The 22,830-nt window shown below is 32.4% G+C and overlaps 1 protein-coding gene across 5 annotated transcripts; it reads right to left on the bottom strand.

Annotated features, from left to right (window-relative positions):
- Nucleotides 1-4,781: 4,781 nt before the first annotated feature.
- On the bottom strand, nt 4,782-8,614 carry LOC112283411 (uncharacterized). 5 transcript variants are annotated; one of them, XM_090250917.1, is made up of 9 exons: nt 8,406-8,614; nt 8,171-8,234; nt 7,623-7,813; nt 7,287-7,355; nt 6,934-6,987; nt 6,560-6,613; nt 6,057-6,125; nt 5,695-5,799; nt 4,782-5,378 (listed from the first exon to the last, which is right to left on the bottom strand). In XM_090250917.1, the coding sequence occupies exons 3-9, from the start codon at nt 7,725-7,727 to the stop codon at nt 5,283-5,285; spliced, it is 552 nt and encodes a 183-aa protein (XP_090107043.1). In that variant the 5' UTR covers nt 7,728-7,813; nt 8,171-8,234; nt 8,406-8,614; the 3' UTR covers nt 4,782-5,282. The 5 variants fall into 5 exon arrangements, with proteins under 5 accessions (XP_090107043.1, XP_090107042.1, XP_073390687.1 ...); XM_090250916.1 differs by having other exon boundaries at nt 7,623-7,803; XM_073534586.2 differs by having other exon boundaries at nt 8,171-8,614.
- Between the last annotated feature and the right edge of the window lie 14,216 nt (nt 8,615-22,830).

Genomic DNA, 22,830 nt, shown 5'->3' with positions numbered 1-22,830 from the left:
ATAATTTCTTATTTTCTTAAAATATTTTAATAAAATATTCTGAAGTATGGCACACATATACTAAATGTCCAATCATTCCACACTTATGGCAAGAACGCATCTCTGATTTTTGTTTTTTACTATAATTAATAGTAGAACGTTTATTCTTTTCATATGGGTAGAAATGGTCTTCACTATGACTACTTTGATACTTATGAGCACATTTTCCATGTTTATATAATTTCTTCTTAGACTTTGAAATATTAAGTGCATGAGATTCTGGAACTGTAGTTCCAATAGGACGAGCTTCCACATTACGCAAGAGTAGCTCATTTTGCTTCTCCGCAAGAAGTAGATAGGACATAAGATCAGAATGACTCTAAAATTTCATGTTCCTGCATTCTTGTGAAAGCACAACAAATATATGAGGAAATATAGAGAGAGTTTTTTCAATCATTTCTTCTTCAGAAATATTTTGTCGACATATTTGTAATTGTGAGACAATACTATACATTTCACTATTGAAAGCATTTAAATTTGGAAAATCCAAGATACATAAATGTGTCCAATTATGATGTTCACGTGGAAGAAAAATGGTCTTTTGATGATCAAACCTAGATTTAAGATTCTTCCAAAGTTGTACAAGATCTTCCATTTTCAAATATTGATGTTGTAATGCAGGTACAAGATGACGACGAAGGAGAAGAAGTGCTTTCCAATGAATAGCAAGAGATATAGAAATACTTGTTGTAGGAGATTCTTCAAACATAATGGCATCCGAGAGTTGTTCTGCAAATAAATTTGCTTTTGCCATTTTTGCCCATAATAGATAATTGTTTCCATCCACAGTCAATGGTGGAAATAAAAGAGCTTGAAAATGTTGGGATGCATTGGTAATAGTTGGAACCATAGTAGAAGCAGTTGAAGATGTTGAATCACTCATTATAAATAAATTTGTAAAGAAAATACAAGATCAAGTAGAAAAGTTGAGTAAAACGTACCTTAAAATATAAAGTCAAATAAAATGATAAACTTGAACTTGAAAATATATATATATATATATATATATATATATATATATTTGAAAGAGAGAATCGTAGATTAAGGGAGCAGAACAACAATAAGATGGCAGCATCAAGCAGTGGTAGGACGATAGGGTGGCATCGGTGGGCAGTGGCAGACAGCAGCGGTAGTGGCAGCGGCAGCGGTAGGGCGGCAGGGTGGCAACAACAACGGCGTTAGGGCAGCGACAGGGTGGCAGCGATAGTAGTGACGAATTCAACGGCACCTTGGCAACTGTTCGACGGCAGGTGCGAGGCGCAGTAGGGAGCAGGGAACAAGCTGGGGTGCAGTTGGGCTGCATCAAGTATTCTAAGCAAGCAAGGTAGAGAGTGGAACAAGTGCTCTAAGCAAGCAGCTAATGTGTAGGGCCAGCAAGAAGAATAAGATCATGAGGCAAACACTCAGCAAAAGTAGCAACAGGTTTGAAGAGTCAAAGACTAGAGCAAAAAACTGTAATAGTATGTAGAAGAGAGTGGTGCTGATAACGTGTTGAGAATGTTTAGAAAGACACAAGAGTAATAGTAAATCATACATACACACAAGAGTAGTAGTAAATCATACACACAAGAGGGTTTCTAAGGAGAGAGAGCTTCACACATACAAAATCTATTCATCTGGTTGTGTCTCATATACAAGAAGAGAAAAGAGGAGAAGATAAACAATACTTCTCCACTAGACTCTAAATATTGTAGCTATGGTATTTATTGTAGTCTACAGTAAATATTATGGAGAGCGCCGGCTATATTTAATGATCTCAACAACATTCATCCACTCACTAACTAACATTTCTAAAACAATAATAATAATAATAATAATAATAATGCGAATATCCTTTTAGTTTGCAAAAAGTAGTGACATAAAGTTGACAAGATTTCATCCAGCTTGCATCGATGCCAAAAAATGTCTTCTGCTTTTGTTTTTTTGTTTATAATAATAATAATAATAATAATTTTTTTTTCTAAATAACATATGACTGACTAATCCCAGGTCTAATCAGCAGATGCTTTCAAAGCCATAAAGGTTAAAAGTTGGTCAAATAAGACTCTTGTTTTAATTTTAAGGGGTGGGGCTTCCGAGAAACTCTGCCTTCTAAACAAACAATTTCCTTGGCAATATGTGTGCCGTGTTCCCATCAAATTTGCTTGTTGAAATTGTTGTCCCCTCTTTCTAATTTTGCTTCTCATCCATTCCAGTTTTCAAAATTAACAGATCTGCCTTGCATACTCCATTAAACTATGTTTCACATGCAATTTTTTATTATTGGTAAAAAGTAAAAAAGCCTTTTGTTTTTATTGAGGATGCGTGTGAAGAATAAAGTACTCTACGTACACATGAGCAATTTTGTCCTATTGTGAATCTCCTTGTGTGGCTCCATTGTGATCCACGCTTACCCTGATCTACTCTCATAAAAAAGGTTCTTTTTCATCTTTGAATATGTCAAAATTAGTGGGGGGGATGGGTTGGAGTAATAATCTAGTGATCTTCCAACACTCATGGCATTTGAGGAGCACATTCATGGTAATGAATATTTTAGTTTTGAAGTTTTGTTACTGCAAGAGCCTAACTCAATGCTTATGGGCTTGGTTTGGCACCCTAATTTTTTTTACTTTTACTGTAACTATTTATTCTATTCTGGTGGTTCCCTCCATTTCATAAGATTGCAGGGGGGGGGGTCTATTCAAACACATGCGTAAATAGAAATGTATGTAGTTAAATGTATTATGCAAGTATAAATGGAGGGGCATGAAGTTTTGATGGAAGAGGAGGAATTGGAAAACATCATTAGAAATCAGATGAATACTGTCTCTCACCAAAGCCTAGCCAACACTCAATTGCCATATGATCAGTTCCATCAAGCTGTTAAGCAAAACAGTTCAATAAATGAGGATTATGATTAAAACAAAATGATAAATATTTAAAACAAATTGAATGCTTGGAAAAAGCTGACATACTCATAGAGACAAACAATGGTAGAATCTGATCTCTATTTTTATGTTGCAAATAATACTGAAAAAATGCCAAATCAAAATATTACTTTTTGATGTTTTGGTGGCTTGTAATAAGCTCTCTTCTGGTCCCTTTTCTCATGACTCCATTGTGAACATAGGATTCAGCATCTACACAATGCCCATATTCTAATCCATTCCCTCTTCCCCTTTGATAATTAATTGGTATGTGTGTGTCTATATATATATATATATATATATATTCATGTATCTATAAGTCAAACAAGTTCTTGATTTGCAATCACACAATCAGTAAATATACAAACAAATTGTAGGCATGCACGGACATGTATGCAAAATTCAATACACATTTGTGTAGTTATGAAATTGGTATTGGGAATAGATGCAAGATTGTTTAAATATGAATGTTACTAATTTTTAAAAATCATTAATACCTTTTCCATACTTGTCATATATATATATATATATATATATCACCTAGTAAACACAATGATGAGCAGTTATGTTATTAGGAACAGAAAGTGGATGGTATTATTGTTTTTGCAAAATCTAATTTAACCAATTAAAAATTTGAATATTAATAATCTCAAGATGTATAAATTTCTTATAAATTCTTCAAAAAAGACACATTAATTCTTGGAAGGTGGACCACGAATGACATTATAATATAAAAAAGAGAGAGTATTTTGAATCTTGAAAGAGTTTGAATAGGGATGGATGAAGTCTTTACCTATTTTCATTTTCTAGAATTAAAACTCAAGTCACATTCTAAAAAAGCAAACAAAAATCATCATCCTCACATCATTTTTACATGGACCCATATTCTTTACTCCAATGTCATAACAACAATCATTTTCCATTCTATCAATAATATTTATACATAGTGAAAACTTGCATGCATATACAAAAAAAATAAAGAAAAAATAAATTATTCAAAAATAATAACTAATGCTCTTATATATATATATATATATATTTATATATATCTGAGTCTGTTATACTCAATTTGCAGACTTTAAACTGTGCAATGAGAGAAGATGTCAATATATATATATATATATATATATATATACATATTCTTTGATTTAATACAATTAATACAATTATATATATATATATATATATATATATATATATATTGTTTGATTTAATACAATTAAAACAACTTCAAAGCCGTGTTAAATATTGTATTAAGCTTGAATCTTACACTTTACCTTAAACATCTTAACCAAATATTGTACGTGAGAAAATATTGGCAAAAGTAAATTAATGTGAAAAATAAAGAAAAGAAAGTATGGACATAGAAAGTTTCGAATTCATCTTTTTTATGATACACGATGTCTGCTAGGCAAAAAAGAATGGTTTTTGCAAATACTAATTGATAATCATTTATTAATCAAAAGCTTATACCTTATACCTAAAAATCAATAAAAGAATTGTAATTAATTTTTAAAATGCAAGCAACACACATGCAAATATGGAAAAAATCTGGACACGAAGAAAAAAATAAATCAAATGAAGAAATATATTCCTGCTTCAAAAAATCATAACACTTCAAGTAATGTTTATATGTAATTGTAATAAAAATTAATATGAAAAACGATTTGTGAATTTTTTTTTGAAAAAATACCTTAAATATATTTCATAATATCATGCATAAAATTTAAATTATGTAATGGAATGAAAAATAAAAAAATAAAAAACATTTTTATTTTATTATGAAATTAGTTTAAAACATCAACCATTATTTTTTTTTATAAATCCATGTACTAATCTGTGATATATAGAACAAAATATACTTCCACATAAAATGTTATATTAGTTTTTCGCAAGAAAGTCGTAATACAACTACTTGTCTACTAGAACCATCACATCAGTTAATCTGAAATCGGAATATCCATTTAAAAACTATGCCAACAGTTAAAAAACCATCTGTGTGAAAATGAGCCGCTAAATGATTTTTCATTTTTGTACTTTTCGATGCACTAGAAAATAAAGACAAGATTCTCAAAACAATGGAAGTAATGCAGTGTTGGAGAGAGGGAATGAGACGTTTTCTGGTGCAGAGAAAATGCGACCTCCATCCCATACTGGATTCCTCGCCAAGTGAAAAGCAAGTCAGAAGTTTAGGAGGAGGAAAAGGAGGGCCTGCATGGACCCTCATCTCTCAGACCCCTCTTGTGAAGTGGGGAGATACTCACCTCAGTGGCAGCAGCTGATGATCCACCCACCAGACTACGAAGCCCTCGGATGAGAATCCAGCCGTTGCGAAGTCTAGTCCACAACTTTCTCTTCTAGTGTTACCGTTGCCGCATGGGCATGCTCCAGGTTAGAATGATCAAACGAAGCTGAGTGCTCCTTGTCTAAATCCTGCAAGACGAGACAAAACGAAAGATTATCATGAGACCAAAACATTGAAGCTGTTCATCATTGGTGTCACCATCTCCTTTTGACGAAGCAGGAAATGATGCCGACCAGATTACCATGCAGAATTCAAGCATGCATGTAACTAGGCTCACCAAAAAGTTAAAGCTAACCATAACTGATGATGGAAACACATCTCCATCTAATATTATCTACGCTTTTCTGCAAACCTGCTTCACGAAAACCTACTTCACGACAATTTCATTGAACCACTATCAAGAGTGGCAAGAAGCAAAATGTTGGTGGGAAAATGGTCTACTACCTGAAGTCCAATGTCTGCTATCAGATCATCAAATAATTCCTTTTCAAGCTCACAGTGTGTGGTTAGGCCTTCAAGGTAATGTGTACAATCGACCACCGAGGTATCCTGGACACCCCTCAGTCAAAGCATCGGAATGTCTTAGCAGAAAATATCGAATGTGCAACCAGTCGGCAGCATTTGCAGAGCCACGAGGGTCTCTCAAGATCCATTAGTGTGTCAAAACTGCGCCATCTGTTTGTAAATAGTTTTTAGAACATTATTACATGATTGCCGATTGATAGGTAAATGAACTGAGACATGCACAGCTTCATACTAGGCCGTGTGGGATGAGAGAGGAAGACATGAGAACGCAGGGCACATACGAGTTCGGCCAATTTGGATGTGGCGGCTGCCAATTGTCCTTTCAGTGTGTCTCTCAGCTCTTGGAATTCCTGGAGTTAGGGAGACGAACTCAACTGATTGTTTTTGAACAGGGCTACACTATTATCAAACATTACAACGCTCTCGCATTTAAATTTCATGGACCTACGCATACAATGAATGCACTTTCTTGGTTGGCAGAACGCATCCAGAAGTCGGGGATTCAGAAGGCTTTTTAAAATAAAATTTGAAACAAAGCGTTAAGATATTCTGAGCATGTGATGGCACTAAGTAGCATGTTCGAGGGACAAAATGCTCAAACATTTACCAAGGTAAGTATGGATAAAACCACCAAGTATTAGAGAATGTAGTAAGCCATTCATGCCAACTTTTCACACAGTTTACAGGCTGAGATGTCTAAGCACGAACAACTAAAATAAAAACAGATGAACCTTTAAATGAATGGGCCATAAAAATACGGTTTGTCAGAAACACTGAATCTTACGTTTTTGAGCTGTTCAACATCTGAATTGAGGGAGTTTTTCAGGTCTCCAATCTCCTGTAGCAATCACGAACGATATATGGTCATTTAGATCTTCGTCGCAGTTTTGCTCGGATATCTAAATACTGTGACTGAAACCGATTCGAACGATACTTGAGAGTGTCGCCAGCTAAATTTCTACTAAATGCAAGAAAGTGGCAAACAATCCTCATCATAAACTGTAATGTCGCAAACTAACTGAGTTCCTGTGTATCATGTAGGGGTTGTTTCACTGATTCGGCATCGTGTTCACGGATCAATTCTTCGCAAAACTGCTCGCATTGGCTGGATAAATTATGTGGTACGAACGACGCAGATACAAGATGTAAAGAACACACCTCATTGTAAGAATTAACTTCTGTATCCAATTTCCCTTTCCAATCATGAAGATCCTGCAAAAGGAAACACATTCAGTCAGAGGGAACTACACTACAAAGAGATCAGCACTTGCATTGAAAGCGAAGGTTGTTTACCGGGCGTAGATGTTGAATGTGATCGATATCAAAGTAATATATCAAGTTAAGAAGGTGAACGTTCATTTTAGTATTTTTTAAATGATGTTTTCCATAGTGTCTTTGATCATATGTTAAAACCATTTACTTATTGCTATAAGAGTACGTAGAGACTCATAAAGCACATCAGTGGACCAGTTTCGGGAAGTATAGTCACGAATGTAGGTTACAAATTTCACCTGCTTCAAGTTCTGGACACGGCTAAGTAGCTCAGTTCTGGAGTCGTTCAATCCCTGCAGAACCGTATCCTGAATTAAGGAGTAAGTCGCAATGCATAATCAAACTTGTTGATGAGTATTGGCAGTAGATTCCAGACACAGCAAGAACGCCATGAATAGCTCTCTAAGATTTTTGACCAGAGAGCAATTTAGAATGACAGAAGAATCCCAATATTCTTCCATTTACCTGCTGCAACAACGTTCGCAAAGCATGGGCGTGGAAGCGCAGTGAAGGCTCACGAGATAAACAAACATGACTTTATTTCACAAGGCTTAATTCTACTCTTGAGGTCTTACAGGTGCAAGCTGCATGTTCACGTCTTCCAACTCAGAGAAGCAATCATTTGCGGCGTCACCCGATGCAGATGCAGTAGCTGGAGAGGATGGTGGAGATGAGGCCATATCAGCCGAGAGCTTCTTTCAGCCAAGGGCTCTTGTCTTGAGATTTCAATGATCAATCAATCCCCTCAGATTCGGTCTACAAGTAACTTCGCAATTAAATCAGAAAGAATTGACTAAAATCGACGAACGTATTTTTTGAAGAGAAAATAAAAGCATTAAGCGTGAGAATCCAATCCAATTCAATATGAATTAGCAATTATCCGAGGAAACGAGAGTTAAGAGATTCCCTTTTGTCATTCACAGACCTAAGAACGATTATAATTTAATTTATGCGAGACAAGTGTCGGAACATTGATCGAGCATGATAACAAATTGAAGATGTCAATGGCATAAACAAACAATGTTGATGAAGCTAATAATGATGCAGGGGCGATTTCACTGCTCCTCAAATTTTTCTTTAATGAATTTACAACATCAAAACGTGGAAGTAGAAATTTGAATACCAGGTTTGTGATAATAGGTCGAAACTGACATCCCGAGGTCACAGCGAAGCCCTGACTAGGATCCCTGTAGAAGAGAGTTGCCAACCTCAACATTGATTACAAAAATTATAGGTCCTCGGCCCTCAATGGTGTTCGAGCAGCAAAACGCATACCTCATCACGAATGAAATAATATACCAAAAACGAGAGCTCGTTGACACATCCACTGACTCAGAACGAAAGCACCACCATCTTGCCTACAAACAAAAATTTATATCGAATAGACACTTGATGATTTTCCATGTTCCTGGATCCGATCGGCGAAACAGATGCGTCAATGACGAAAAGACAGAATGATCAGCTCTCCTCACAGCTACTGTTGAGGTTGCATCTGAAGTAGAATAAGAGCTAAATAGGCTCGGCGTGAAATGCAAAAACGCAAACTAATATTCCCTGTAGCAAACAGAAATACTAAAACCGGTTAGAACAGCACCCTCTCTAACTGCCTACAGACGGTGACACGTTGGCAGGTGTCAGTGGAATGCCTCCTGCTTCCACCTTACAATCAGATCCTTGGAGAGAGTGCTTATTTTAGTGTTAAGTTTAGCAGGATGACCGATTCTTGAGTCGTAATTTGCTGCGGCGACGCTCTTGAGGTAGAGATTTCGAAATCCCTCGCTCATTCGCAACACGGTGGTTGGAAGGAACGAACTGCTCTCTCGGTGGAACTTGAAATGCTTCGGTTCGTGGAGTGAGTATTATGTCTGCATGTATATCTGAGGTTAAAGCCGCGAGAACCAACGTCAGGTTCAAACCTTAGAGGATGACGAATCTCTAGTCGAGGTCTGGACTTCGACGATAGGTGAGCCTCTGGTTTGTCAGAATTTGTCCCTAGTCTGAAAACTAGAAGGCATGCTTCTACTACGCGCTGAAACTTTTGTGAGAGGAATTTTGCGTTAAGCGTGTCCAGAATTTAGTAACAAGAACAAGGGTGTGGTTGTATTTTGACGTTCAATTTAGGTGTCTATTGGGATCAAGAGTAGTTTCATCACAAGCAGAATTTGTAATAGTAAAAATCCACAATGAGATGGCTATAGGTTCCAGGTGACTGCTTATATTTGCGACCTTAGTGTCTGATGGAGATGAACTGCTTCACTTACGTAGTCTCTTGACAGAGATAGTCTCTCAACAAAGGCAGTCTTCTTAGATAGCAGTTGCCGGAGAAAGTTTGTTTTTGTACCGGTTGTGGCACATTAACTGATTCATCACAAACTTTGCTGACGATGTTAGTTCTGTGGAATTTTAAAGAATTTGAAGAGATTGTGTCTTGTAGAAGAGGTTGCGATAGAATTGGATTGTAGCTCCGGTGGTAAAGACAGGAGCCTGAAAGGCTATTGTGGCACCTGCTGGCTCCGCTTCTATTGATCCTCTCGAAGCCGACATTTTTGACTTAAGACCTTGATCACTCCTTCTCTGTTGCATTTTAAGTTAAATTTATAGGAAAAGTAATGACTAAATAGTCTTTACCTTGGTTTTATTACTTCTAGAGCAAAAAAATCTAATTTTTATAAAAGTGAATGCATTTCTAACAATGTTTTGATACACTTCAAATATATATATATATATATATATATATATATTGTGCAACAACCAATAAAATTTAGCTTCTGTAATACTAAAATTATTATATATCAATATATACTTCACAATCTTAACAATTGGTTATAAATGTTATATTAAATGGGATACTTTTTAACTAATGTTTTTACAAATTATAACATCCTATGAAAATTTACTATTCAATTTATTTGATTTTCAAATACTAAGCCAAGTAGCTAATTTAATTTTATTATTGTAAGTTAATTTTAAAACTGCAAGGTAGACACTCTCCTTTTATTACTACATAGACACTCCATGTGCCATCCACCCTTGCATGCATATAGTAATATCATTCTTATTTTAATTTTTTTTGATAATTACATAATTACTTTTGAGAGGAATTATGAAAAAAATATATAAAAATTTAAAATTAAGTTATTATCTTATTTTTGCACCTAGATATTTTGATATAACAAATTAAAATTGAGATAAAACTACTCGCTGATTACATCAAGTCAAAGGCCACATTAGATCATAGTCTTGTATATATATATAGGTTGTTGTCATCTCTTATTAAGTTGACACACCTAACTGCCTTTGATGCAATCTTAAGAAAGAATGTCTTCTTGAGGTTCTTAATGGCTTCTTCATATCCATCAAATTATCATTCTTTATACTATTGAACTTATGTTGATCCATAAATTTGTCCAAGAATCTTCAATCTTAAAAATCACAAATTTGTTGCATGATTGGACCTTGTCAATTATGTGCCCAAAAAACTTATAAATGATGGTTCTTAATACTACAAGACTTTTCTATCACTGATATACATATTTACTTCAATAATTATTTTGATAATATGAATAGATGTAAGTAGATTAAAGTAGATAAATTTGATAATAACTTGTAGAAAACTTCTTTGAAGCTTTATAGATGCAAATTTGACTTTACATGTATTTTTAGTTGATTGAATGGTTAGAAACTTGACTAAGAAGTTAGCCATAGGTCACATGTATTGGTAGCTTGTAGTACAAGCCAACTATGTTGCATATATATAAAAAATTGCCTTAAAAATTAAGACACATATCTTATACTTGATGGACGTCATATAAGATATTGTTACATAGCTCCCAGTTGGATAATAAATATGGAGGCAAGAGTGAAGCCTTCTTTACTCTTATTAATGCCTTCCTAGTCATTAGTCTGGTTTCAAAACTTTCTAGTCTTCTTTTTTTTGACAACCACCATTCTAATTTAATATTATACCATCTTTGAATGATTTTTTTAGTCTTTTTAAGAGACACAAGAGTATCTTGCTCTTTTAGTCCTTTGAGATTAATGTCCTTGATAATTTAACAAGAGTGCTAACTCAAAGTTCTTGTTTTTTTTTTAGAAGTGAATAAATTGTTCTACTTCTATTGTTGTATTTTGAAGGTTACAAACTACTTACCTTTAAATTAATAATTTGGTTTTTTAATACTAGTTTTTTTCTTAAAGAGATTAAATTACTCTTCTTTGTAGAAATTTCTATTTGGTATTAGAAGTTGTAAATTATTCTCCTCTATTTTGACTTATGAGTTTATTTAAGTTGTCTATAGAAGGAAAAATTATAGATGCTATTCTTGATAGAAGCAAAAATAGATTTACAAATATTATAGATCTTCATGAGCTTATCAACACTCTTAGGATTAAAATATCACATATTTTTAATGTAAACTATGAAAGTACTATTTCTACTCCTATGAAAGAAGTGAATAATAATGTTCAAATTCTATGCCTAGAAATTGAGCAATTAAGAAAAGCAAGTAAATCAAGTTCATAATTGAATGTGATAAGTTTTGGTATTACAAATATAAAAGATGTAACAATAAGTATGCTAGAAAAGTTTGACAAAATAACATCAAAGTTTTAAAAATTTCTATAATAAGTGAAATTCTATTTAAGGTTGTATGCTTTCCAATACCCTATTAAATTTATTCAAGTTGGATTAATAGGTATATTTCTATTTAAGAGTGTTCTTTCTTGATTTGCACCTTTGATAGAAAATAATTCATAACATTTTTGTAATATCAATTCATCCTTAAAAGTCTTTACAATCGTATTTGGAAAAAGTAATTGAGAAAAGATAGTAGAGACCAAATTCCTATCTTTATGACAAGGATTACATTCAACAATCATATATACTATAAAATTCCAAAACTTTATTTACATCATGGATTAAAATGGAAAAGCTTTTATCAATTAATTTTGATATGGGTTGAAAGACAATATCAAAGATTTATTTTTGCTAATGCCAAGAGTAGATTCATTCAAATTATTGCTAACTTCTTGGTCAAGTTTCTAACCATTCAATCAACTAAAAATACATGTAAAGTCAAATTTGCATCTATAAAGCTTCAAAGAAGTTTTCTACAAGTTATTATCAAATTTATCTACTTTAATCTACTTACATCTATTCATATTATCAAAATAATTATTGAAGTAAATATGTATATCAGTGATAGAAAAGTCTTGTAGTATTAAGAACCATCATTTATAAGTTTTTTGGGCACATAATTGACAAGGTCCAATCATGCAACAAATTTGTGATTTTTAAGATTGAAGATTCTTGGACAAATTTATGGATCAACATAAGTTCAATAGTATAAAGAATGATAATTTGATGGATATGAAGAAGCCATTAAGAACCTCAAGAAGACATTCTTTCTTAAGATTGCAGCAAAGGCAGTTAGGTGTGTCAACTTAATAAGAGATGACAACAACCTATATATATACAAGACTATGATCTAATGTGGCCTTTGACTTGATGTAATCAGCGAGTAGTTTTATCTCAATTTTAATTTGTTATATCAAAATATCTAGGTGAAAAAATAAGATAATAACTTAATTTTAAATTTTTATATATTTTTTTCATAATTCCTCTCAAAAGTAATTATGTAATTATTAAAAAAAATTAAAATAAGAATAATATTACTATATGCATGCAACAATTAGTTCTCTAAAAGATGCCAAAAACAAATAGAAGTCAAATCATGGCAATAACTTTTAAATTTTTATAAGTTTATTCATCAAGGTTGGAACTTATACAAATCCATAAGATAAGTTTCAAAATTCTTATTGAGCAAAAAAAAACTTGACATTGTCAAAAAAAATTATACTTTTATTGTGAAAAACATAAGCATATTGTTTAACATTGTCCAAAGATGCAATGTAATCACAAAATGAAGAGGATAGTTGCCAAAAAAGATAATGTATTAAAAAACAAGTTTTTTCAACTATAATAGAAACTATGTGGCTGAAATCTTACATAATATCCAATAATAGTTATATTCTCTCTTTAAATCTTTCATCTTGTTTTACTATAGAAATTTGTTTAGGATCAAAAAATTAAAAAGTCTTTATCTTGTTAGATTTATGAGCCTTAACTTGTTTTATAGACAAAGCTTATCTTAAAAAATAAGAAAATATTTTAATCAAAAATAAATAAATTCTTACTTGTAGAAATCATAAATGGTTATTTTTTGTCTTTTAAAGATGTTATTCATGAAACAATTCTTTTAGATATAGTAACTAAAAATCATAATAGCTTAGTAATATTTAATATCATTAAATCTTCTTTTAATCTAATTATTTTAGGATTATTGTGGCTAAAGAAGTATAATCCTCAAATAGATTGAATTTTTCTTAATCTTAATTTTTTCCATAGTTTATCTTAAGATTTTTTTAGTAAAATAAAAATCCATAAGTCTAATACAATCAAACCTTTATTAATAGATGCAAGAGCTTTTATGCATGCAGTAAAAGAAAGATAAGTTTTCATTTTATATGTTCCACCTATTTTCAATAGAAAAAAAACTTCAAATAGCATTCTAAGCCAATATCAAGATTACATCAAGACATTTTTGAAAAAAAAAATATAAATATTCTTTTAGAGCATTGTTTTTGTAATTATTCCATCAAACTTCAAGAAAGAGCTCAACCACTATTTGAACAAATCTATAGCTTATTATAAAATGAATTGGTGGTACTTAAATAATACATTGATAAGAACTTTGTTAAAAACTTCATATACCAATCTAAACCTCTAATAGAAGCTCTTATCTTGTTTGTAAAGAAAAAAGATAGATCTCTGTAAGTATGTGTAGATTATTGAAGATTCAACAAGTTTATCATCAAAAATAGGTATCTTCTATCTTTGATTTTAATACTTCTTGATTAATTCAATCAAGCAAAGATCTATATAAAAATAGAACAAGAAGCTTACAACTTTATATGCATTAAAGAAAGAAATAAATGGAAAATTATATTTTAAACCATATATAGAAATTTTGATTATAATTTTATACTTTTTGGACTTAAAAATACACTATCTACTTTTTAACATCTAATGAATGATGTCTTTCATCAATTTCTTGATGACTTTGTCATTTGATATTTAAACCACAATTTAATCTATTCTAAGAATACAAAAGAGCATGAACTTCATATTAGTTGTATATTACAAAAACCAAGAAATATAAGATTACATGGCAAGATAGAAAATTGTGTATTTCATACTACTCAAGTTGACTTCTTATGATACATTATTTCAAACAATGGTCATATGATGGATCTTAAGAAAGTTTAAATTATCATGGATTAGAAGATTTCAAAAACAATCAAAGATGTATAATATTTTTTGAGATTTTTCAATTATTATAAGATCTTTATGAAGAATATTTTTTAAGTTGTGGCTCTTCTTATACATTTGATGTATAAAGACAAAATTCAGTGGAATAAAGAAATTGAAGCATCTTTTGAAGCCTTAAAGTTAATATTTATTTTTGCACTAATTTTTAATTTCATCAATTTTTTAAGGTATTTTTTATGGAAATAAAGACATCAAACTTTATTATAAATAAAATATTATTATAAATAGAAATAAATGATAAACTCTATTTGGCATCTTTCTACTCTAAGAAATTTTTAGGGGTCAAGATCAATTATAAGATCGACAACAAAGAATTTTATGTAATCATGGATTCATTTCAAGAATGGCATCAGTATCTAGAAGGTACTTTCAATCTAGTGACTATATATATGAATTATAAGAAACTTAAGTATTTCATGGCAACACTTGTTTTGAATCGTCACTAAATCCATTGAAGTGTGTCTTTATCAAGATTTAATTTCAAGATTACTTATTGATTTAAAAAACAACAAAATTTAATAGAAAATACTTTTAGATATTCTTTTCTTATATCCAAAGAAAGAAATATAATTATTAATCAATAAAAAATGATTCTCTTGAAGTTGGCATATTTTCAACTTTGATTAATAAAATCTACATTGATTGTTGATTTAATGTTTTTCAAGCAGATTCAATCAAGTATGTCCTCTAATCTTTTTATTTATGATATTAAAAATAATTCTTCTATGTTTCATGATATTTTTAAGTTCAAGTATTAAAATCATCTACTTTCTTTTAAGGGACGATTATATGTTCTAAAAGGCAAAGTACAATTAGATGTTCTTTAAGTTCATTACAATTTTCCAATAACCAAATATTTTGGATACAATAAGACTTTAAGGGTAATATTCAAAGATTTTTAATAGCTTCAAATGTGGAAGGCAATCAAAGACTTTGTAAAATCATGTAACATTTATTCAACATTAAAAACTCCTTTTCATGGATCTTATAAACTTTATCAGCCATTATCTATTCTAGAACAACTATGGTCTTCTATTTCTATGGATTTTATAATAGATCTTTAAATTTTAAATTTTTATGATTCTAAATTCATAATAATAGATTATTTTTTTAAAATGGCATATTATCACGGACATATTCATGTAAGCTAGTAATTATATATACAAATAGGTAGAAGTAAGTAAAAGTAGGTAAAAGTAAGTTAATCCTATAGTATTTAATATGAAAGCTTTCTAGAAGCTTCATAGACGTTGCTTTGACTTCATAGGTGTCTTTAATTGACTTTTTGGATTAGAAATGTGATCAACAAGTTGGCCATGTGCCATACATGTTGTTAGCTTGAAGATCAAGCTAACTATGTAGCCCACATGTAGAAAAAACTTGCCATGTAAGTCAAGACATGTGTCCTACAAAGTCAACACATATTAGAGGTCCTATAGAACGTCGCCACGTAGCCTCTAGTTAGATAGTATATATAGAGACAAGAGTGAAGCCTTCTTCACTCTTGTCAACTCCTTTCTTGCTTCTAATCTAGTTTCAAGGGTCTCTAATTTTCTTGTCTTTTGGCAATAGCCATTCTAGTTTCTCTTTCAATATACATACTTATTTATTTATATTTTATTATCTTTCTTTGAATGAAGGCTCACTTGTCTGGATTGTTTTTTTATCGAGTTCTTGTCCTTGACAGATTGACAAGAGTACACCTACAATATCACAGCTTTGTCTAATCTTGATTAAGAGTGGATTACCCCTTTTTCTTGATAAGATATATGCATATTAGAAGTTGCAGATTACCCTCTTCTAAACTGATATTGTTCTTAGTATTTTCTTTGTTCTCAAGTCCTCTCTTCTATTTGTCTTGAGCGATATTAGACATCTTCTCTTTTCTAAGTGTTATCATGGCAGAACTTGTTGAAATGAAGAATGCAATGGCACAAATGCAAGAGCAATTGAGGGAGTTAATGCTTGCAATGCATCAATTCAATTTACCACTACAAGGAGCAATAAGATTGGTAGGAAGTGAAGATATAGAAATGATTGGAGCTGCTTCAACATCTGCACCAAACCATGTCCTTTCTCCTATGGTGGAACGCCCTTCCAATGTTAGAGAACCAAGAATTACCCTACCCGAGAAGTTTGATGGCACCAGATCCAAGTTTCGAGGATTTATCAATCAAGTGCAACTTGTGATTGAACTTCAACTCCAAAGCTATCCAACTCCAGGATCACAAGTTAGATTCATTGGTACGCTTCTTTCAAGTTTAGCACTATCGTGGTTTTCATCTTTTCTTGAACGATGAGATCCAATATTGAATAATTTAGAGGCTTTTCTCATGGAATTTCGATCCATGTATGGAGAACATGATGCAATTCGTGTTACAACCAATAAGATCTGTATTTTACGACAAGGCAATGGATCAGTTACATTGTATGCTTCACAATTTTGACAACTTGCAATTGATATCAAGTGGGATGATGCTGCACTTATTAGCCAATTTCTCTATGGATTACAATATGAGGTAAAAAAATTAATGTTCAACTTACCTGATCCTCAAACATTGAGTCAAGGAATTGACTTTGGTGTGAAGTGCGACAATCACCTTTTTGAATTCCGATCTGAGAACTGTACAAGTGAACCTCAACGTTATTATAATTCAATGGCAACACCAACACTTCTTCAACACATATATTCAAAAGTAGAGGATATGCAAATTAATGCAGTACGTTTCAAACCTCTTACTGAGAAAGAAAAGACTCTTCGTCGTCAAGAAGGATTATATTTATATCATGGAGAACCAAAGCACACTGCTCAACATTGTCCAAAGAAACGATATAATCACAAAATGAGGAGTATGGCTGTGAAAGAAGATAATATGTCAGAAAACAAGTTTGTCCAGCTACAATAGGGACCGTGCGGCTGGAACCTTGCACAACATCTAGTAAAGGTCCTATTCTCTCCTTAGAGCCTTCTCCTTGTTTTACATTGAATATTATTTTAGAACCTAAACATTACAAAGTCTCTGCCTTGTTAGATTCAGGAGCCTCAACATATTTTTTAGATGAAGAATTTACTAAAAGACATAGCATATCTTTAGTAAAGAAAACTAAACCTGTTCATGTAGAAGTCATAGATGGTCGTCCATTATCTTCTGGAGATATTACTCATGAAACCCTTCTTATGGAAGTAATAATCAATGGTCATAATAGTTTTGTAGTATTTAATATCATTAGATCTCCCTCTAATCCAGTCATTTTAGATTTATCGTGGTTAGAAGAATAAAACCCTCAAATAGATTGGATTTTCCGAACTCTTACTTTCTCTAAAAGTATAACTAACAGTGTAGTTAATCAAGTAGAGAGTCATAAGTCCAGTTCAATTAAATCCATATTTATAGGTGCAAAAGCTTTCTTGCATGTTGCTATGAAAGAATCACCATATTATTTATGCTATACTTGTTCCTACTGGTGAAAAGACTTCAAGTGGCATTCCAAGCCAATATCAAGAATTTCAAGATGTATTCAAAAAAAAAAATGTGGATACATTTCCGGAACATCGTCCCTATGATTGCTCAATTGACCTTCAAGAAGGAGCACAACTGCCATTTGGACCAATCTACAATTTATCACAAAATGAGTTGACTGAATTCAAGGAGTATATTGAAGAAAATCTAGCCAAGAATTTCATATGCCATTCTAAATCTCCGGCAGGAGCTCCAATTCTATTTGTGAAGAAAAAAGATGGATCATTTCAGATGTGTGTTGATTATCGAAGACTCAACAAGATTACCATAAAGAACAGGTACCTACTATCTTTAATATCTGGACTTCTTGATCAGCTGAATCAAGCTAACATCTATACAAAAATACATCTTCGGGGAGCATATAATCTAGTACGCATCAAAGAAGGAGATGAATGGAAGACTACGTTTCGAACTAGGTATGGACATTTTGAATACAATATCATGCCTTTTGAACTTACAAATGCACCAGCAGCTTTTCAACATCTAATGAATGATATTTTTTGAGAGTTTTTGGACGATTTTGTTGTCTATTATCTAGACGACATCTTGATCTATTCTAAGAATCCAGAAGAACATGAACGTCATGTTCGTCGTGTGTTACAAAAATTAAGAGATGTAGGATTCTATGCTAAGATAGAAAAGTGTGTATTCCACACTATTCAAGTCGATTTCTTAGGTTTTATCATTTCAAATGATGGACTTATGATGGATCCTAAGAAAGTTCAAACTATTATAGATTGGAAGATCCCAAAAATGGTAAGAGATGTCCAATGTTTTTTGGGATTTGCCAACTACTATCGGATCTTCATCAAAGACTTCTCTCGAGTTGCAGCTCCACTTATACGTTTGACTCGTAAAGACAAACTCCAATCGAATCAAGCAGCGGAAGTTGCTTTTGAATCTTTGAAGACAGCAATTGTTTTTGCACCAATCTTGTATCGTGTTGATTTTTCCAAAGCATTCTTTATGGAAACAGATGCATCAGACTTTGCTCTGGGTGCAGTTTTATCAGAAATGGGAACAGATGACAAACTTCATTCAATAGCCTTTCATTCAAGAAAATTCTCAACAGCAGAAATCAATTATGAGATCCATGATAAAGAACTTCTTGCAATTGTGGATTCTTTTCAAGAATGGCATCATTATCTAGAAGGCGCTGCTAGTCCAATCACCATATATACGGATCACAAGAACCTCGAATATTTTATGTCAGCATGCATATTAAATCGTCATCAAGCTCGTTGGAGCATGTCTTTATCAAGATTCGAGTTCATCATCACTTATCGGCCAGAAAAATAACAAGATTTATCCGATGCCTTGTCTAGACGTTCTTATCTTGTACCAAAAGAAAGAGATGCAGCTTTTGAGCAACAAAAAATGGTTCTCTTGAAGCCGGAGCAACTTCATCTTCGAGCAATAAAATCAACATTGACTATTGATTTAACTTTTCTTAAGCAAGTCCAGTTAAGTATATCTTCAGACCCTCTTATTCATGATATCAAGAATAATTCTTTTAAATCTCATAATCCCTCTAAATTTGAATTCAAGAACAATCTACTCTATTTTGAAGGATGCCTATATGTTCCAGAAGGAGAAGCACATTTACGTATTCTTCAAGCTCGTCACGACTTCCCAACAGTAGGACATTTTGGATATAATAAGACTTTGGAGCTGATATCTAGGGCTTTTTGGTGGCCTCAAATGTGGAAGGTAGTCAAAGATTTTGTACAATCATGTGATATTTGCTCAAGATCAAAAATTCCTCATCATCGACCTTTTGGACTTCTTCAGCCATTACTCATTCCACAACAATCATGGTCTTTTGTTTCTATGGACTTCATTACGGATCTTTCAATCTCAGGTTCTTATGATTCTATATTCGTGATAGTAGATCGTTTTACCAACATGGCACATTTTGTACCATGTACAAAATCTATCACAGGTAAAGAAACAACTAAGCTCTTTCTTGACAATATCTATCGCTATCATGGATTATCCAAGGATATTATATCAGATAAGGGAACCCAATTTGTATCAAGATTTTAGCAGACTCTTTTCAAGATTCTAAAAGTGGATATAAAACTATCTTCGGCATTCCATCCTCAAACTGATGGACAAACAGAGCGTGTTAATCAAGTTTTGAAGCAATATTTAAGATGTACCATTAACTACCAACAAGATGATTGGACAACTCTTTTGCCATTGATAGAGTTTGCTTACAATAACATGGTACATTCTTCTACAAAACAAACACCTTTCTTTGCTAATTATGGTTATCATCTATGACTTGATACTTTTGACTTTTCAAAAGTTGATAATCTTGCTGCAAAAGATTTGGCGATTCATTTATCAGAGCTACATGCAACGTTAAAGGTGCAGTTAAAAGAGGCTCAAGAACAACAAAAGATCAATACAGATGTCTATCGAAAGGAACAACCACCATTCTTCTTGGGTGATAAGGTATGGCTACTTCATCACAATATCAAGACCACTCATCCTTGTGACAAGTTGGACTATCAAAGGCTGGGACCATTTTCTATTTCTGCACAAATCAATCCAGTTGCATATCGTTTACATCTATTGGAGTTAATAAAAATCCATCCAGTATTCCACGTGTCTCTTCTTGAACCATACAAGACAGTGGACATACCAAGAAGACGACAAGCTCCACCTTCTCCTATAGAAGTGGACAATAATGAAGAGTTTGAAATAGAAGAAGTCTTAGATTCAAGGCGACGCCGAAATAAATTGGAATATCTTGGCATAAATTGGCATAAATTGGAATAAATTGGCATAAATTGGAATAAATTGGCATAAATTGGAATAAATTGGCATAAATTGGCACAGATATGGTATTAGTGAATGCACATGGGAGCCAATAAAGAATCTTGCAAATGCAACAAAGGCAGTGGAGGCTTTTTTTCCACAACATCCATCAAAATCAAGATGAAAACCTTCTTTATAAAAGAAACAACATCTAGGCAAGATAGCATTCTACTTTCAATCCTTGTTCGTAGCTTCTTTAAAGTTGTGACGTTCAAGAGATGGAGAACCAACAACGAGTGGATTCGACTTAAGAGCCTTCATTTGTTGACCTACCGGATGAGACATTACGATTGTCACAACCTTCAAGACGACACAATCGAGATGAAGATCTTCAAGAACGACATGTTCTTCCTCGAATAGATGGCGAGATACAATGTGTTTGGTATCACGATTTGGGAAAGGACTTCCGATGTTTGGTGATTTTACTAGACATAAGAACAACTCCTGATGGTGTTCCAAATATTTTATTCGAAGGAAGTTATGAAGGCTTCAATAATGATCAAATAACTGGGTGGTCTTCCCGCCCTAGTATGGGACACTACCAATGGTTGAGAGGCCCTATCAATCATCTTCGAAGAAAACAAAGATCAGAGTATGTGGCGAATACAATTTATCGCATCATAGATTTCCTCAACATATGATGACTGCTCCTCGTGGAACTCGTCCGTAGAAGGGGGAGTAATGTCACGGATATATTCATATAAGCTAGTAATTACATATACAAATAGGTAGAAGTAAGTAAAAGTAATTAAAAGTAAGTTAATCCTATAGTATTTAATATGGAAGCTTTCTAGAAGCTTCATAGACGCTGCTTTGACTTCATAGGTATCTTTAATTGAATTTTTGGATTAAAAACGTGCTCAACAAGTTGGCCATGTGCCACACATGTTGTTAGCTTGAAGATCAAGCTAACTATGTAGCCCACATGTAGAAAAAAATTGCCTTGTAAGTCAAGGCATGTGTCCTACAAAGTCAACACATATTGGAGGTCCTATAGAACGTCGCCACGTAGCCCCTAGTTAGATAGTATATATAGAGACAAGAGTGAAGCCTTCTTCACTCTTGTCAACTCCTTTTTTGCTTCTAGTCTAGTTTCAAGGGTTTCTAGTTTTCTTGTCTTTTGGCAATAGCCATTCTAGTTTTTCTTTCAATATACATACTTATTTATTTATATTTTTTTACCTTTCTTTGAGTGAAGGCTCACTTATCTGGATTGTTTTTTTATTGAGTTCTTGTCCTTGACACATATTTTTTACTATATAAAAAAATTATTATAAGTAAAGAAATAATTAAGCTTTTTATTGATAATACCTATCACTATTATGGATTGCTCAAGGATATTATATTAGATATAAGGACTAAATTTATAGTAAGATTTTAAAGAATATTTTTTAAGATTTTAAAGATAGATATAAAGCTATTTTTGACTTTTTTTAAATCAATAAATAAATAGAGCATGTAAATCAAGTTTTGAAATAGTATTTGAGGTATATCATCAGCTACTAATAAGATGATTAGAAAATTCTTTTATCATTAGCAAAGTTTGTTTATAATAATATGATACATTCTTCTACACAATAAATATCTTTTTTTTCTAATTATGATTATTATCTATAACTTGATGCTTTTGATTTTTCAGAATTTAATAATCTTGTGGTGGATTATTTATTTGAGCTATATACAATAATGAAGGCACAATTAAAAGAAATTCAAGAACAACAAAAGACTAATATGATTCTTTATTGCAAGGAAAAACCTTAATTTTATATTAGCAATAAGATATGATTACTTTCTTGCAATATCAAGACTAAGTATCATAATGATAAGTTGGATTATCATAGGCTTTGACCATTTCCTACTTGTAAACATATCATTCTAGTTGCTTATTAATTACATCTATTAGAGTCTATGAAGATCCATCCTATATTTTATATGTCTCTTTTTAAGCAATATAAGAAAGTGAATATTTCGAAAAGAAGAAAAATGTTACATCTTCCTATAAAAGTGAATAATAATTAAGAATTTGAGGTAGAAGAAGTTTTAGAT

This window comes from Physcomitrium patens, chromosome 6 (genome assembly GCF_059467195.1).
Source record: "Physcomitrium patens ecotype Gransden chromosome 6, ASM5946719v1, whole genome shotgun sequence".
NCBI lineage: Eukaryota > Viridiplantae > Streptophyta > Bryopsida > Funariales > Funariaceae > Physcomitrium > Physcomitrium patens.
This window is presented reverse-complemented; position numbering and strand designations above follow the sequence as displayed.

Bases quoted from the DNA above. Each gene is read 5' to 3' on its own strand.
- LOC112283411 (XM_073534586.2), bottom strand. From the start codon at position 7,727: ATGGCCTCATCTCCACCATCCTCTCCAGCTACTGCATCTGCATCGGGT. The intron at 7,356-7,622 runs GTAAGACCTCAA...TCCTTAATTCAG, and splicing joins TGAACATGCAGCTTGCACCT to GATACGGTTCTGCAGGGATT. The intron at 5,800-6,056 runs GTATGTGCCCTG...AGGGGTGTCCAG, and splicing joins CATCCAAATTGGCCGAACTC to GATACCTCGGTGGTCGATTG.